The sequence below is a fragment of the Nycticebus coucang genome, chromosome 11, assembly GCF_027406575.1.
Source record: "Nycticebus coucang isolate mNycCou1 chromosome 11, mNycCou1.pri, whole genome shotgun sequence".
NCBI lineage: Eukaryota > Metazoa > Chordata > Mammalia > Primates > Lorisidae > Nycticebus > Nycticebus coucang.
In genome coordinates, this window is record NC_069790.1 from 127082008 (window position 1) to 127100280 (window position 18273).

The 18273-nt window shown below is 55.3% G+C and overlaps 1 protein-coding gene across 4 annotated transcripts in view; it reads right to left on the reverse strand.

Moving 5' to 3' along the window:
• The window catches only part of PTPRN2 (protein tyrosine phosphatase receptor type N2), an 834764-nt gene that overhangs the window by 275279 nt on the left and 541212 nt on the right, over positions 1–18273 (reverse strand). For all 4 annotated transcript variants that reach the window (XM_053609608.1, XM_053609611.1, XM_053609607.1 and 1 more), the window contains one exon: positions 11574–11638. In XM_053609608.1, coding sequence (XP_053465583.1) covers positions 11574–11638 — 65 coding nt within the window. The remainder of the gene's footprint in view (positions 1–11573; positions 11639–18273) is intronic.

The window sequence follows — 18273 nt, forward strand, 5'->3', positions numbered from 1 at the left end:
GTGTGGACCCCTGTAAAGCTGAATGTCTGGCCATCAGAAGGAAAGTCAGACATGCCTCCTCGTGCCCCTCCTCTTCTTGGAGATATCCTTTGTAACTTTGCATTGCGTAGGCCTGAGGCTTGAACAGCACCTACGGGTCCTCAATTTACTTAACAGATCACTTGAGTTTGGGTATATGTGGTAATATCTATAATCAGCAGACTCCTTAAGTTAAATCTTCCAAGTCTTTAGACAAAGCTTCATTTCTTTCACCAATTAAAAATCAAAGAATCTTTAAACCAACCTATAACCTGTAATGACCCACATGACCTGCCTTCTGGGGCAAAACCAATGTATGCCTTCAATATATTGATTGAAGGTCTCTGGTAAGCAGGATGACGTATGTAAACCATCTGAAGAATACACAGCTGCTACAGACTTGTAATTGGAGAACACAAGGAAAGAGTCACTGACTTTGAGAATCATAATATCACACCCAAATTAGCATCTCAGCCTCACCTGGTTGATACTATCACCAAGATACCTAAAGAACCACAGATGGAACTGATGGAGCTCTCAGTAGATGACAATGAGTTTGATGATAAGAAAGATCCAACTGAAATATGGAAAAGTGCAGTGGAACACCCACACCTTTGGCAACATGACTAGAAAAGGCTTTTGTGCTTTTCAACCACGTATTGCTGTGAATCTGCATTCTGCTTCATAACCCAAATCAAGATGCCCTTAAGACTCGTGCTGCCTGTAGGCTGGACACAGTAAGTGCCCTGGCCTTTAGATGATAGCACATGTTTGGAAATTCAACAGAAGGAGCGTTGGCTGTGTGTGGCAAGGACGGAACTGGCTAGTGGGGCACAGAGAGTGGCCACGTTTCTGATGAGAGCCCTGACGCTGGAGCTGGAGGCTGGAGGAGCTGGTCCCAGAGAAGCTGGCCTGGCCAGAATAGAGGGAAAGCGAGGGATGCATGAGAGTGGAAGGGGAGCCTAGCATTTAGGATAAGTATCCTAAAAACATTATCGGAGTCTAAGCATCCTACAACTTCGATGCTGCTTTCTTTCAAGATTTCTGTATCACTGAGTGGCTTCCTTTTTCTCCTGAGTATATAAGCTACTTTACATACAGGCTGATTCAGTTCCATTACTTCCAAGTCTCACTGCTACTTGGAAGAATTGCTTTTGCTTTTGTTTTTCACCTTTTAATTTCTGCAGTACAACCTTCCATGTCTCTCCTAATTTAAAATACCTGTGGTCCTTGTAAGTGTTAAAATGCTGGTGAGCACTGAATTTCTTTACTATTGACATTGCAGGATCACAAAGCAAGAAAATCATCTTATCTTTAGCAGAAACAAGATAATATTACAAATCCCAATCTTCATTAAAGAATCTGTTTTCTTCCTTCAGCGTTTGCTTGCTCTTCTTTGACATGATGGACTATAAAGCAGAATTTAAAAATACCGTGGAGTTATAAATTCCACTTCAAACAGAAACACAGTGCACTGTTGTTGATATCTGATAGCAGACTGGTATACTCGACCCCATAAACTCTCACCAAGGAGCCTCATGCAGCAGTGACACCAGGCAGGTGGGGGTCAGAAGTAAATCTCGAGCATAGCAGCTGTTAATATATCCCTTATGGGTGACTATTGTTATGATTGTGCTAGTCAATGTGGGGGGATTATTTTGTTGAAATTTGTTTTATTCTTTGGTATTTTAAATACATTCATTTTTAAAGTAAAATAAAAATAGAAAAGATAAAAATGTTTTAATAAAAATAAAAGAATCTGTTCTTTAAAAATTGGATTTAAACAAAAGGCTGCACTTCAGGATTTAGAAGGCTACCTGGGGCCTTGTGGCAGTAGGTTCCCCACCCCACTCTGGAGTGTAATTAGGACACCTGCTGGTCTCCCACTCAAGAGGCTCTGACACCACCTGACCAAGCACAGGGGCCTCCTGCCTCACGTAAACCACTGTGGCAGGAGCTCCCTCCTTGGCCCATCTGCTGGCCAGCACCCCTACTCATAATGGCACAGCCCTGGCGGCATTTCTTCTAACCAAAAGTCTCATCAGTGGGCTGCCAGTATGTCATAAGCACCACAAAGGCAGGTGGCAGCAAGGTGACAGCCTGGGCAGCATCATAGCGCCTGACCGGCATGCAGAGACAGCTCCTCCTTGTCACTTTTCTTTCAGGGAAGTTTACTTTGGTGGTTTCTTCACCTGTGGGCAAAGCTCCCTCTCCATTACATCATCTCTGGGGGCTACGTGTGTATCCCCCAGATACACTGAGTTTCTGGGGAGGCAGGCAGAAAACACACATCTTCACTAGCATCCAGCGGCTCAGGTGCTGGCTCAGTGGGACTGTCACTGCTGACGGGGTCCTAAGTCTGCATTGGGTACCCTCTAGGCAGGCACTGAGCAACTGGAGGACAGAGTGGGTATAGCACCTTCACCAATGGAAATGGTGGTGGGAAGCTGGAGGTAGAATGAAGCTCCTCCTCGGTGCCTGCTCGGTATCTGCTGTGGGGCAGAAGGAAGCTCCTCCCCGGCGCCTGCTCGGTATCCGCTGTGGGGAAGAACAAAGCTCCTCCTCGGCGCCTGCTCGGTGTCCCCCGTGGGGCAGACGAAGCTCCTCCTCGGCGCCTGCTCGGTGTCCGCCGTGGGGCAGAAGGAAGCTCCTCCCCGGCGCCTGCTCGGTGTCCCCCGTGGGGCAGACGAAGCTCCTCCCCGGCGCCTGCTCCGTGTCCGCCGTGGGGCGGAAGGAAGCTCCTCCCCGGCGCCTGCTCGGTGTCCCCCGTGGGGCGGAAGGAAGCTCCTCCCCGGCGCCTGCTCGGTGTCCGCGGTGGGGCAGACGAAGCTCCTCCACGGCGCCTGCTCGGTGTCCGCAGTGGGGCTGAAGGAAGCTCCTCCCCGGCGCCTGCTCGGTGTCCGCCGTGGGGCTGAAGGAAGCTTCTCCCCGGCGCCTGCTCGGTGTCCGCCGTGGGGCTGAAGGAAGCTTCTCCCCGGCGCCTGCTCGGTGTCCGCCGTGGGGCTGAAGGAAGCTTCTCCCCGGCGCCTGCTCGGTGTCCGCCGTGGGGCTGAAGGAAGCTCCTCCCCGGCGCCTGCTCGGTGTCCGCCGTGGGGCTGAAGGAAGCTCCTCCCCGGCGCCTGCTCGGTGTCCGCCGTGGGGCAGACGAAGCTCCTCCCCGGCGCCTGCTCGGTGTCCCCCGTGGGGCGGAAGGAAGCTCCTCCCCGGCGCCTGCTCGGTGTCCCCCGTGGGGCGGAAGGAAGCTCCTCCCCGGGGCCTGCTCGGTGTCCGCCGTGGGGCAGACGAAGCTCCTCCCCGGCGCCTGCTCGGTGTCCGCCGTGGGGCGGAAGGAAGCTCCTCCCCGGCGCCTGCTCGGTGTCCGCCGTGGGGCGGAAGGAAGCTCCTCCCCGGCGCCTGCTCGGTGTCCCCCGTGGGGCGGAAGGAAGCTCCTCCCCGGCGCCTGCTCGGTGTCCCCCGTGGGGCAGTCTAAGCTCCTCCCCGGCGCCTGCTCGGTGTCCCCCGTGGGGCAGAAGGAAGCTCCTCCCCGGGGCCTGCTCGGTGTCCCCCGTGGGGCGGAAGGAAGCTCCTCCCCGGCGCCTGCTCGGTGTCCCCCGTGGGGCGGAAGGAAGCTCCTCCCCGGCGCCTGCTCGGTGTCCCCCGTGGGGCGGAAGGAAGCTCCTCCCCGGCGCCTGCTCGGTGTCCCCCGTGGGGCAGAAGGAAGCTCCTCCCCGGGGCCTGCTCGGTGTCCCCCGTGGGGCGGAAGGAAGCTCCTCCCCGGCGCCTGCTCGGTGTCCCCCGTGGGGCGGAAGGAAGCTCCTCCCCGGCGCCTGCTCGGTGTCCGCCGTGGGGCGGAAGGAAGCTCCTCCCCGGCGCCTGCTCGGTGTCCCCCGTGGGGCGGAAGGAAGCTCCTCCCCGGCGCCTGCTCGGTGTCCCCCGTGGGGCGGAAGGAAGCTCCTCCCCGGCGCCTGCTCGGTGTCCCCCGTGGGGCGGAAGGAAGCTCCTCCCCGGCGCCTGCTCGGTGTCCGCTGTGGGGCAGTCGAAGCTCCTCCCCGGCGCCTGCTCGGTGTCCGCCGTGGGGCGGAAGGAAGCTCCTCCCCGGCGCCTGCTCGGTGTCCCCCGTGGGGCGGAAGGAAGCTCCTCCCCGGCGCCTGCTCGGTGTCCCCCGTGGGGCGGAAGGAAGCTCCTCCCCGGCGCCTGCTCGGTGTCCCCCGTGGGGCGGAAGGAAGCTCCTCCCCGGGGCCTGCTCGGTGTCCCCCGTGGGGCGGAAGGAAGCTCCTCCCCGGCGCCTGCTCGGTGTCCCCCGTGGGGCGGAAGGAAGCTCCTCCCCGGCGCCTGCTCGGTGTCCGCTGTGGGGCAGTCGAAGCTCCTCCCCGGCGCCTGCTCGGTGTCCGCCGTGGGGCGGAAGGAAGCTCCTCCCCGGCGCCTGCTCGGTGTCCCCCGTGGGGCTGAAGGAAGCTCCTCCCCGGCGCCTGCTCGGTGTCCGCTGTGGGGCAGTCGAAGCTCCTCCCCGGCGCCTGCTCGGTGTCCGCCGTGGGGCGGAAGGAAGCTCCTCCCCGGCGCCTGCTCGGTGTCCCCCGTGGGGCTGAAGGAAGCTCCTCCCCGGCGCCTGCTCGGTGTCCGCCGTGGGGCGGAAGGAAGCTCCTCCCCGGCGCCTGCTCGGTGTCCGCCGTGGGGCAGACGAAGCTCCTCCCCGGCGCCTGCTCGGTGTCCCCCGTGGGGCTGAAGGAAGCTCCTCCCCGGCGCCTGCTCGGTGTCCGCTGTGGGGCAGTCGAAGCTCCTCCCCGGCGCCTGCTCGGTGTCCGCCGTGGGGCGGAAGGAAGCTCCTCCCCGGCGCCTGCTCGGTGTCCGCCGTGGGGCTGAAGGAAGCTCCTCCCCGGCGCCTGCTCGGTGTCCCCCGTGGGGCTGAAGGAAGCTCCTCCCCGGCGCCTGCTCGGTGTCCGCCGTGGGGCGGAAGGAAGCTCCTCCCCGGCGCCTGCTCGGTGTCCGCCGTGGGGCTGAAGGAAGCTCCTCCCCGGCGCCTGCTCGGTGTCCGCCGTGGGGCGGAAGGAAGCTCCTCCCCGGCGCCTGCTCGGTGTCCGCCGTGGGGCGGAAGGAAGCTCCTCCCCGGCGCCTGCTCGGTGTCCCCCGTGGGGCGGAAGGAAGCTCCTCCCCGGCGCCTGCTCGGTGTCCGCCGTGGGGCTGAAGGAAGCTCCTCCCCGGCGCCTGCTCGGTGTCCGCCGTGGGGCTGAAGGAAGCTCCTCCCCGGCGCCTGCTCGGTGTCCCCTGTGGGGCGGAAGGAAGCTCCTCCCCGGCGCCTGCTCGGTGTCCGCAGTGGGGCAGTTGAAGCTCCTCCCCGGCGCCTGCTCGGTGTCCGCCGTGGGGCGGAAGGAAGCTCCTCCCCGGCGCCTGCTCGGTGTCCCCCGTGGGACAGACGAAGCTCCTCCCCGGCGCCTGCTCGGTGTCCGCCGTGGGGCTGAAGGAAGCTCCTCCCCGGCGCCTGCTCGGTGTCCGCCGTGGGGCTGAAGGAAGCTCCTCCCCGGCGCCTGCTCGGTGTCCCCTGTGGGGCGGAAGGAAGCTCCTCCCCGGCGCCTGCTCGGTGTCCGCCGTGGGGCTGAAGGAAGCTCCTCCCCGGCGCCTGCTCGGTGTCCGCAGTGGGGCAGTTGAAGCTCCTCCTTGGCGCCTGCTCGGTGTCCGCTGTGCCTGCTGATGATTCCCTGTGACGGTGGCCTGGCACCACATGGCCTCCAGGCAGCATATCCCACAGTAAATTCATGTAATTTGTGGTATAGATGTGGGATCTCAGGCTCACAGACTTTTAAGGGGCTTCTTGCAGGAATGTATTAGCTACAGGATCCTTTCTGTGTACAGTTTTACTCATAAGCCCAGTGAGTGGTGGAGGCCATGGGGTGGAGAGCAGCTGAGCTGGCTGCGTGTGACTGTCATGGTGGCCTTTGCTCAGCCTGAAGGGCACTTGGAAGGATCTGAAAACAACGTCTGCCTCGCCCCACGACAGGGACACAGAGAGACTCTTCCCCTGTGATGGGACCTTGTCATCACCAATGTGCTCATCCTCGCCAGTGCCTCCATTTGCTTGTTTCTTAATCCTTCCTTGTTTGCATTTTTGAGCTGGAATGATGCTGAGGCCTGGGACTGGGCAGGTTAACCTCACAGCTCTATGTGTATCAGGACAACAGAGAACAGAGGCAACTCTCACTCCAGGGGCTAACATGGCCTTAACTGTGCCCTGCCCCCTGGTGACAGCTCCCTAGATGATTTGTCTACCAAACTTTTGAGCTCTTCTTTATGGAGACTATAATTTTACTTTGGGAGAAATATGGCTTTATTAATTTTAATAAATGCAAACACTTTCAAGATATTATAAATTAGATTTTGAGAGACATCAAAATATACCAATCTATTAGGGACATGCGTTCACTGCAATCTGTTAATTTCCTGTAAATTTTGTTTTGAGATATTTCCATTTGGCTTAAAAGATTTAATTCTACTACCTGTTATTAGATGTGTCACTTGCAGGCAGCGGGGAGAGAATCTAAATGCTGTTAGACTTCTCGTAATTAGACTCTGCTTTACATTCCAGAGTCAGGAGTTAAAAGCATTTTAAATACATTTTAAAAATCAGAATCATCAAAATCAGGTTTAATATGGAAAGAGGCAATTAAAATTAGGAAAATAAGATATCATTCATTTTTTAAAATTTTCTCAACCTGTACCTTTTCCTCCCACTTTTGCTACCCTAAATCTGCTCTAAGTATATAAACTTACCTGCCCTCTGCTAAGAACAGCTTCCAGAATGGAGAGTGGAAAATGTGAAATGAAATGTGTGATCCTGGAGTGAGAGCCCAGGAAGAAGGGTCTCTGTCAGTTCAAAGGTTCCAGAAGTACCGTCTTTTGAAATGGAAAGTGGCCAAGTGGAAAGGCTCAGGGGATCCCCAGAGCTGGTGTCTGAACACTAGGCAGGCCCAGGAAACATCTGGAGACTGCTGGGAAGACCTGAGGCAGGGTCTCCTCCAGGCAGATCAATCTGTCGGTGGAGCAAGTGGTCTGGGGTGTGATCAACCTCTGCCCCAGAGACAGCAGGGTGCATCTTCTGTACGCTTGGGGTAGAGAGAAGAGGTGCCTCTATGAACCCATGGTAGGTCATTGGCCCTGCCCACCATGAGAGGGGGGATCTGGAGTAGGCAGTTCCTTCCAGAGCTTCAGAGTCAGTTTCAAGTCACCAGATTGGCCATTCCGAGCCCTGTGTGTCAGGTCCATCCACTCCCTACACAGAACCTCACCAGCTAAGTGATGCTGTTGCCAATCAGGAGATAAGAAAACCCATGGCAGACATAGGGCTGGAAGGAAACCAAGAGTCCGGCCTTGCCCACTTGGGTAGGTTGGAGACACCTGCAGAGCTCCAAGGAGGGCAGGCAGTGAAGGACCCAGTGATGCCGTGATGCCATTTTGGGCTTTTTGGGCTTTCATCCTCCATTTTTAGAAAACCTGAAAGTTCCTAGTTTCATTTCTCCTAGTTTTGTTTCTTAGTAAACCACACCCCTACCTATCTCCCGGAGTGCGTCCCTATCTCCTGGAGTGCGTCCGCCCACCCACCCTGACCGAATCAGCCTTAAACTCTAGTATAGACACAAGAAATAACCAATCCAAGGGCCACACTTTGCTTCCCACATCCCTCACCCCAAATCCCCCTCATAAAAGATATCCTGCATGCCGTGAGCATGGGGCTCTTGGCCCCAGCTGCGTCTGGAGGTGCCGACAGCCCAGGCTCGAGCTTGAATAAATGCCCTGGTGTGATTGCATCGGTGTCTGGCTCTCTTGTATGGTCAGCGGGGACCCCGATTCTTGGGTATAACAGCAGGAGGCACCTGGCTACACATTTGCTGCTGAGAACAGGGTCAGGGTGGGGAGAGGCATTTGGACCATCATTGGCAGGATAATATTGTGATGCCCTAACTCCATCCATTTTGAGCAAGTGAACCAGACTTACTCCATTTTGTTAAGAACTTGCAGGCCCCCACCTTTTGTAAACAAAATAGCCCCTTGAATAAGCAGTGACCCTGCAAAAACAGGAAGGAAATTTAGGTGAGAGCTGCAAAATCCTGTGACAGATGAAACATATTGTAAAACCACAATTGTGTGGGGGTGGTGCCTGTGGTTCAGTGAGTAGGGCGCTGGCCCCATATACCGAGGGTGGCGGGTTCAAACCCAGCCCCGGCCAAACTGCAACAAAAAAATAGCCGGGCATTGTGGTGGGCGCTTGTAGTCCCAGCTGCTTGGGAGGCTGAGGCAAGAGAATCATGTAAGCCCAAGAGTTGGAGGTTGCTGTGAGCCGTGTGACGCCACGGCACTCTACCGAGGGCAGTAAAGTGAGACTCTGTCTCTACAAAAAAAAAAAAAAAAGCAGATAAAACAAACAAACAAACCACAACTGTGTCACAAATCTGTGTGTCTCCCTTGTAAGACCCCTTCTCCATAGCTCTAACTTTGCAGATATTAGCTTCTGTAAAATTCTGCTTACTCTAGAGCAGCAGTTCTCAACCTGTGGGTCGCGACCCCTTTGTAACAATGAAAATACATCTCGGCATTAGGAAGGTTGAGAACCACTGCTCTAGGGTTCCCATTCCCTTCTTGAAGTGCCATATAAAAACCTTGCGCCCTCACTTCAAGGGGGTCAAGACACTTTGTGGTGTAAGCCTGCTCTTGACTGGCTGACCCAGTAAAGGACCCTTGCGTATTACGGATTCAGTGTGCTGGCGTTTCTCTATAATTCCACTTGCAGCAGGTACAACAATATGAAAACCTGAGCCTGGATGAGGCCCCAAACAGAGCACAGGTAGGAATGAGCAGAGAGGCCATGCCTTGGATTGTCAGATGTATAGAAATCCAGTAGAAGTATTGGTGGTAGAAGAGCCCTATTCTCGACTCCTTAGCACGTTCAGGGTTTGGAAAAGGCAGGAGTCAGCACTCGTTGCTGAGAGGTTGGGGGATACAAGTGTAGGAACGTGACCCTGGGTTGGCAGCCACGTGGTCTCTGATGATGCTGACCAGTAGGCAACTGGGTCTAAGAGTGGGGAGGGAATCTCAGTTGGAGGCGTGAGATGAGAACAGTGAGTATGCTACTGGGTACATGGAACACAGACATTTTTGACAAGCTTTGCTGTGAAGCGAAATGGAAATGGTGAGCAGAGAAGGAATAGCTGGTGGGAGACTGGCATCATGGAGGTTTGTAAAATTTTAACAAGAGGGGAAACATGTGTAAGCTGGATGTAACAGACCAGTAAAGAAGGTACACTGGTAATAAGGGAGTGGGAGGACCAGTGGAAGGGAAGCCTTTTAGGGACGAGAGGAGATGGAGCCACAGCCTGGCAGGAGCAGCTGCCATTGTCCCCAGTCGAGATGAGGGGTGGGAGCGTTCCTCTGCTGGTGGAGGTGCAGGAGGGGCTCTGCTCAGTGTGACCAAGTCACAGGCAGAGGCTCTGGGGTGGGCGGGTGTGTGTGCACTGGAGGGTGTGCATGTGTGTACTTGAATGTGTGTGCACACGCTTGAGTGTGTGTGTGTGCACTCGAGTGTGTGTGTGTGCATGCTTGAGTGTGTGAACTCCATGTCAGGGTGAGCGCAGCTGCCACAGGGGAGCAGGTGCTTAGAAGCATGTGAGACGTCTGGCCTTTCATCTGTCATCCCAGGAGACTCGCAGGACCCAGTGCTGTGGCCCTGTGACTGACCCCATTTGACAACAGGGGAAACCATGTCATGCTGAGTGCAGAGTGTGGGAGAGGCCAGTGGAAGGACAGTGGATGACAGTCTTGCAGAACTGAGGAGGGCGCCTGATGGGAGGGCCCATCACTGCTGAATAGGATAAAACCCAGACCCTGAGCAGTACGGACAGCGCTTGGGGACCACAGGTGCCAGAGGTGAGGGCAGAGCCAGCCTCTGCAGGGGGCCGGGACGATGAAGACACAACTTCCCAATTCCTGACCACTACACGGGTACAGGTGAGACTCCATCCTGAGAGGCGCCGGAGGGGGAGGCAGCTGTGCCCTTCAGGACTCAGCCAGCTCAGCCCCGCCACCCACCACGGCCACACTCTCATGTCCCTCAAACAGCAACAATCCAGGCTTCTAGTGTCTGGGTGTTAGGCACCACGGTCGCTACCCCAAAGCAACCCCACTGCACCTGCTTCAGCCCCTCAGGGCAGAGCCGGTTCTGGTCAACAGGATGCGCCCCCGGCCCACCACGGCAACTATAAGGAAGGGCTCAGACGTCCTCCTCTGACTGCACTGACTTGGGCCTGCCCCGTCACCAGGTAGCATGTCCTTCCTATAGGGCGACTCAGTACCAAACACCCTCCCACCCTATACATGGAAGGGATGGGACAGGCAGGCCCTTGTCACCTCCTTTGCCACACCCAGGAGACAGGTGCAATCACAGCCACCCACCACCAACTCAGTCCTCCGCCAGTCACTGCACCTTCCACGGACGCAGACAGGGCCTGGGAGCCCGTCAGACTCCTGGCTGCTAAAGGCAGAGCTCGGGGACAGACCAGGCATCACCAGCTGCCAAATACTCCATGAAGGCAGCAGAGCCCAGACGGCACGGAGGAACCCGGACACCTGTGTCTGTCAGGTGCCTCATGTGCTTCTTACAAGTTCGGTTTGGTAACTGGTTGGTTTCCCTGCTGCTCTGCCCACTATTTAACCGAAACCCAGCGTTTTTGAAGCACAGATTGCTCAAGGCTGTTGCTGGAGTCCAGATCAGGGCTGGTGAGATTTCCCCAGAGCACAGCTCATCCTCAAGTGGTTCCCACTTGGGGCACCTCTGCTGTGCAGCGCCCACCAGCAGCCACACCTGACAGTTAATTGCCTTTAATGACTAGTGCTGTGAAATCTGAGGTTTCAGACAAGAGTGCATGGATCGGTTTCAGTGCACGCTGACTTCTGAGTGGGGACACACCCCTCCTGAGAGGAAAGCGCCTGGTGCTCTGAGCACAGCTCATTAAACCCTGCAGTGGGTCATGCCATCAGCACGGCTGGCTCCCAGGTGAGCGCCCTCGCCTGTGACTGCTCCCCGAGTTTGCTCGAGCACCTCTTTCTGATAGCAACACGGCCATGTTTGGACACAGCGGGGCTTTGATAGGCTCTAAATTATATTATGGAAGTTTTTGTTCTTTTATGTCGCCTTTCCCCAAATATGTCTTTAAGTAACAAAGATAGAAAAGTATGCCCCAGTGAATCCCAGAAGGAAAGAACAATTTCTCATTTACAAATACTCATTTTCACAAATTTAGCAATTAGAAAACATGAAGGAAGTATATGTTTTCTGCAGGCTTCTCTGTTTTTCTCATATACACCTGCTTTCCCTGATTTCAAAGGTGATCTAAGACATCGTCCAATTTGCCCAGTACCGTGAACCAGCATCTCCAACTAGCAGAAGTACGGATCTGGCTCCAACAGACCAGCCTCTCGGCTTATCAAGACAACACTAAACTAACCCACAGTCTGGTCTCGGCTCCCAAGGCCTCACCAGAAACGAGATGCACGCTGCTGACCCCAGTGGGAGGGCGTGACCTCACAGTACTCACCGCCCCGGTTCCGGCTTGAAGAACTCTCAGTCCAGAGGCTTCCTGCAGTTTGGCTTTGTTGTCAACTGTGAGGAAAGATTGAGAAGTACAGGGGTCAGCGTGGAGAGGCATCACCTCAGGGCACACGTGAGTTCTTGCCTCTTGCCCACTAAGTCACTGTGTCAACTGCCCGCTGTGTGAGTCAGAGCAGGGGTTACTTTTTAGCATGGGCCCCGCTAACCCCAGGCTGCCTCACGCAAGCATGGCTGGGCTGTCAGCGTCACCCGCAGCATGCTGTCATGTTGGGGAGTCCACAGACACACTCTGCAGACTATGATGTCTTACTTCAAAGATGTAACCATTGTTTATTATCTAACAATGGGAAACAAGCTTCACCAGCATTAAGCAGGACAAGGACTCTTGGGAGGGCAAAGCCGCCAAGTGTTTCCTGCTGCCAGTGCTGGAGCCTCTTGGTCCCCTCTTGTTCACACCTCGACAAGGAACAGCCCGTAACAAGTTAGCTCCCATCCAAGCTGCGTCCAGGTCACTCCTGACTCAGGTGAGGAGGACATTCAGGGAATGAGTTACACTCGACAACAGGGGCAGCCATGGGTGAGGACTCGGGAACCCCGGCACGGACAGGGCAAACCCACCTGTCCTTCCCTACCTCACAAAACATGGACCCTGGCTTGCGATCCTGCAAGAATGTTTTTCTGGATAAAGCCCCTGTCCCCATGGAAACAGAAAAAATACAATTTTACTGCAAACTCCATGAATGCAGAGTGTGTTTTAATTGTGATTAATTTCAAACGACACAGCAAGAAAACAGCAAGACTTTGCACCTCTTCTTGTGTAGACGTTAATCTTGGAGAATGAAATTACATCTTCCAGAGGGACACGGACAGACCCAGGCCCAGCTGCCATGTCCATGCTGAGGGCTTGCTCACTGTGCTGTGGGGAGTGTTTCCCTCTGAACAAAGGGCACTATTTTCCACACACAGGTGATCACCCTGCACGGAAGGCGCCAGGCAGACCCCAGACCACCTGGGGTAGAGCACAAGAGTTGAGGGCAGGGGCTGGCACAGAGGTAAACCCAGCTGACTAAAGAACAGCGTTCCCAGGGATGGAGCAGAAGTGAGTGATTTCAATGCTCTTATTGCACTGAGGGCAGGTGGGGTGAGAGCGGATGCAGGCACACAGGAAGCACACGCAAATGTGCTTTAAATGCCCAGTTCCTGTGCCCAGCAGCAGCATGTTTTAGCATAAGATGAGAAGGGCAGCCTGACCAGTCAGTGATAAGTGGAACCACTTGACCCAGGGGTCAGCAAACTGCCACAAAGGCTGAACAGTGCAAGGCTTAGGCTCGGCAGGCCCAGGACTCTGCAGCTGGCCCTGTCCCAGAGCACGAAGGGAGCACAGACCACACCCTCCAGGTGGCCCTGGTTGTTTCCAATAAAACTTTATTGACAACAGCAGATGGTGGCCCTGCTGTGACCCCCGGGTGGTGTTTGCTGAAAAAGTAAAGATTATTTCTGGCACTGAGGACAAAACTGTCCCAGTCCTGCCTGCCCCGCACTTTGTTTACTCCCAAAGCTGAGGTTTTAATCACCTTATTTCCTTGATTCAGAAGTACACCCCATGTTTTCCCAGGCCTGAACTCAGGCATGCCTCATCAGCACCTTGTGTACAAATGCAGTGGTGATTCCTGCGAGTTCTAACCCACAGGCCTGAGGCAGAGCCTCTGCTTCCCCTTAAACATTTCCCACCGATGACTTCCCACAGAGCCAAGGAGGCACCTGACATTGTCTGGATGTCAGGGCCCCTCTGACGTTATGTTGAAAAGTCACCCTAGGAGGGGAGGGCAGGGAAAATGCACAGGCCTAAGCTCAGAGCCCCTCGTCTGGCCACCAGGAAGTGGTTTCTATCATGTGTTCCTAGGGACTGGACTCTCCGCTGCCCAGCTACACACACACTGCAGCCCCCCCCAGGCCACCAGGAGCCCAGGGGCCATGTGGCTGCAGGGTCCCCATGCCTATGTCCACGTCCTATAGCAAGGGCTGGTGGGCTTCACAACTGCATTGTTTTATGGACTGACCACCTCTTTTTCCCTTAGAACGACACAAATCTTCTACAGCCACTGTTCCCAAAACTTTGCACAGATAGGCGAGCCAGGCCCCTTATTCTCACTACATCTGTCTGTTTCATGCTTAAAGCCTTTGTGACCCTGCTTTCCTGAGACAGTTGTCGGGACTGGCTTGTTGGTCTGCTCTGGAGCAAGATGCCTCAGTTTCCCTTACGAAAGCTGTTAATCTCTGTGCTCACTTTCTTTGGGGCTGTGAGGACTCTGCCAGAGCCTCTGTGGCCGTGCCTGGCACACGGTTAATCCACATGTCCTCCTCGTGTGTGGCAGGAGGTGCTGTGTCTGCGGCCCCATTGCCTCCAACTCTCGCCATTAATCTGCACATCAGCTCACTCTTCAGAGCTTAAACATCAGCTAGAGCCTTCCCCTGCAACTCTGTCCTAGCTGAGTAGATACCCAGTCTTCCTCCTCACAGGACCCCTGGGCCTGCTCTTGCCCCATGATGGGAAGGTGGCCGAGCAGCCCCTCTCCTCAGCTGGAGTTGCTGCCTCCCACTGCCTCCTGAGGGAGGGGGCTAGAGCTTCACTTGCTTCATACCCCTTCCAGACTTTTGAGAAGAAATGCAGGGCTGGCCCCTCTGGTCCTCCCTCTGGCTCCTTTGTCCCCTCCTTCACTCATTCGCCGTCATGCTGTGGAGGCAACGAGCAGGGGAGGCGATGGCCAGTGTCCTTCTCCTCTAAGAGGAAGAACCACTCCAGGTGGGGGTTGCTGCAGCTGTGGGGCCCTGTCTCCCTGGTGCTGTCCAGGACGCATGGCCTGCTCCACAGGTGGGAGGGCCCAGCTGAGCAGGCGCCATCACCTCCAGGCCTTCACTGTGTGCCTTGGCCAGTTCTCCACCTGGACCTGTCCTTCTGTGGATGTCTGATCTGCACCTGCCCCCTCCTACAACCCTGTGGCACCTTCAACCCAAATCAAGGATGCTAACAAGCCTGTTGTAAGTCGACCTCTTCACTTGCACCTAAAGGGCAGACCCGACAGTCCCCTGTGCTGTGAGTCAGTGAGCGCCTTTCAAATCTGCATGTAGCGGCCTTTTGCTCTGTGGCTTTTTGTGTGCCAAGGGCGGTGAGTCCACCCAGCAGTGTGCCACCGCATCCACCTCCCTTCCTCTTTTGTGGGAGGCCCTCAGGAGTGCCACACACCCTGGTTAGGACAAGCATCATGGCTGAGTGGCTCCCCCCTGACACCTTCGCAGAAGGACCCCAAGAGGGCCTGGTGTGCACACCCAGGACGGAGCCAGGTCCCAGCATCTCACTTGCTTCTGGAAACCTCATGGTTATCTGGAAAGCCTGTGGTCATCTGGAAATACCATGGTCATCTGGAAAGTCTGTGGTCATCTGGAAAGCCCATGGTCATCTGGAAACCCTGTGGTCATCTGGAAAGCCCATGGTCATCTTGAAAGCCCGTGATCATCTGGAAACTCTGTGGTCATTTGGAAAGCCCTGGGTCATCTGGAAAGCCCAGGGTCATCTGGAAACACTGTGGTCATCTGGAAAGCCTGTGCTCATCTGGAAACCTCATGGTCATCTGGAAAGCCCGTGATCATCTGGAAACCTCATGGTCATCTGGAAAGCCCGTGGTCATCTGGAAAGCCCATGGTCATCTAGAAAGCCCGCAGTCATCTGGAAAGCCTGTGGTCATCTGGAAACCCCGTGGTCATCTGGAAAGCTTGCAGGCCCTGCACTGGTGCTTGACTTCTCAGAAAGGACAGAGTCCAGATTCCAGAATACAGGATACCCCGTTTTCCAGCTCTTCACAGAGAAACTTCCTTGGAGATGGTGACCGCGTGGTGATCACATGTGCAAGCTCCTTGGGCCCCTCGGAGTGGCTCGGCATCTGTGGGATGGACACTGACTTGCTGCGGCTTCATGCTCCTCTGCCACCTATTGTCTGGGCTTCGGTTACTTTCAGAAATTTCTCTTTGGTGGCAATAAACAGAGAAGCTGTGAGGCTTTGCCTTTTCCTAGCAGGGCAAACACTGTGCATTTATTGGTGGTAGCCTGGCCCTTCTGTGTGCTCCTCTGTCCTCCCCTCCCCGCTCCTTCCTCTCTCTCTTCCCTCCCTCTCCCCTGCCCTCCCCCTCTTCCTTTGCTCTCTTTGTCCTCTTTCTCTCAAATATCCCTAGAAGAAAAACAACAGCTAGTTGACTTCAGCATCTTCTGTGAGTCCGAGCCCATCCTGGGACTTCCTTTGCAACATTCCTCCCACATTCTTGTTGTTCTAGAATATTTCTCAGAGTTCCCTGGATGTGCACATGGGTTTCCTCATGCTTCCTGGCCTGGGCATGGTGCTGTCTGATGCCCTGCACCAGGGAGTCAGGAGCGCGTGTCAGGCCGGGACGCCCCCTCTGGCTGTAACCTTCTGCTCACACCTGCTCTCTCTCTGGAGTCAGTATCTAAGGCCAGTGGAAACTTGGGACGCCCACCACTTTCTTCCTTGTGTGACTCCAGGATGATGCTGCTGTTTCCATGCTTCTGCTGATGCATTTTCTGGGGATAGGAGTTTTGCCTCAGCCGAATGTTCAGTCAAATCCCAGCCCTCAGCCCTTTTTTTCAACTAGGTTCTGGACTCAAAGATGAGTTGGTGCACATGACCACAGTAGGCAGGCCCGGGTGCAGAGACACAGTAACAAAGGCCAAGAGCAACATATAAAGCTCATTTTTATCTTCATGGGAGACAAAAAGGGTTTCCAAACACACACAAAAAAGTCCTTTAAAATTAAATTCACTAGATGAAGGATATGCAAATTACCTGAAGAAGCGGAACCTTATAATGTTCTCAAAACTCTGCAATAGCCTATTTAATTAGTATTTTAATTTATCAGACTAATTCTTTGCACTTGACAATTTATGCAGCATTCCATATAATTAAGCACATAGCTACAGCGCAACGATTTTGCCTACTCCCTTTATTCCGCTATTTTAACCTGAAAGAATGTGCAGAAGTCTCTTCTGTAATCTAAATTGCCATGGGGACGACGTAATGGCTTTGCTTCATTAGACAGAGACAGAGCGGGTGGCTGGGTGAATCTGTCACCTGCGAGCCCGACTCCCTCTGGATGCTTCTGTCCCTTCAGTGTGGAGCCTGGCTCCGGATGAGCAGAAGCTACTGCTCCAGGTCGGGTGGGCGGCTCACCCGCAGCCCCCTTGATGGAGCCACCTCCACTGTGCCGCACGTCCACACCCAGAGGCTCGATGGAGGGAGCCACAGCAGGTTTCTGGGAAACTGGGGGCTCTCCGGTAGGATCCCCAAGCTGAGGTGGGCAGCCACTGGTTGCATGGCGTGTACAGGCCACCCCACTGCACCAATTCCCCTCAGAGGACATTGCTCAGGAAAGGGGCACGGATGAGAAATAAAGAAAAGGCAGCGGGCAGGGTCCGCAGGCCCCACCTGCATGTCAGGAGGTGGAGCCAGGGGAGGTGTGGACTCCCAGGCTCCTGTGGGAGCTGCCAACCCAGCCCAGGGAAGGAGGAGGCCCGATTCCTGAGACAACCCCCACCCCTGGTCCCAGGGTTGATCGTGGTCCCTGTTGAATGCATGGCTGAATAACTGCAGCCCATTCTCTTTCCACAGGGGCATTTTCCAAAAAGGACGGGGCCTGGGTGTGTGACTGTTCCCGGCTGAAGGTGGCTGGAGCCTTAAGATGGGACTCTGTCTACTCAGGTTTGGGAAGCGAAGCCCAGTATAGCTGAACACACTCAAACAACCCAGCCCTCCCTGCACAGCTGGGGGCACTAATTCAGGAGGAGGGGTGTCTTACAGGTGGGCTGGGCTGTGCCAGGTCACAGGCAGGGTGGGGGAGACACCAGGCCTGTCCCCTTGTTGGATTTGGGGCTCAGCTGGGGTCTGAGGCTTCCAGAGAAGACTATGGTTCCCTGGGTCCAGCTCCTCTAACATTTCTGTTAAGAATCAAATGCAAGGACTCATCCATCTTTCCCGAGAAACAAAGTTCCCTAGCAAGGGCTTACTGAGCTGCAAGGCTGTGCAGGCAGCTAAGTCCCCCTTTGTTAGAAAGGTCTAGAAGCTGAGAGTCAGATCTGTGTTCACTTTGGGACACTGAGCTGTGGCCCCAGGAGGGGAAGGCCACTTGGTGTGTGGGCAGCAGGAGGGCCTGAGGTGTGGCCTGCGGGGAGGCAGATGTCACCCGGACAGCTGGAGGGTGCAGGGGGTGGCTTCCAGGTCTCCCCAAGGAGGATTTCATCACAAAGGAAGGCCTTAGAGGTACAGGGTGCTGACCTGGGATTGCCCTGTTGAGAACCCCAGGAGGTCATGTGAGTGGGGTTCCTGCTGCTGTCAAGATGCAGCCCTGCTTGGCAGGTGCCTGCTGCAGGCCCCCCAGCTGTGCAGGGCTCCACTCTCTCACTCCACAGGGCAGGGCACCTGTGCCCCTTAGCCCTGTAACCCGCCTTGTGTCCTCCCACAAACTTCTATCAGCATCTGACATGACGTATATTAAACACTTGCTTGTTATCTGGTTTTCACTGGTACTTTCAACAAGAGCAGGTTTCTGCCCTGGAGCTTAGGACAGGGCTGGAACTGTTCTTAGTGAGCATCTGTGGAGCAGTGAGTGCGAGACCCACAGGA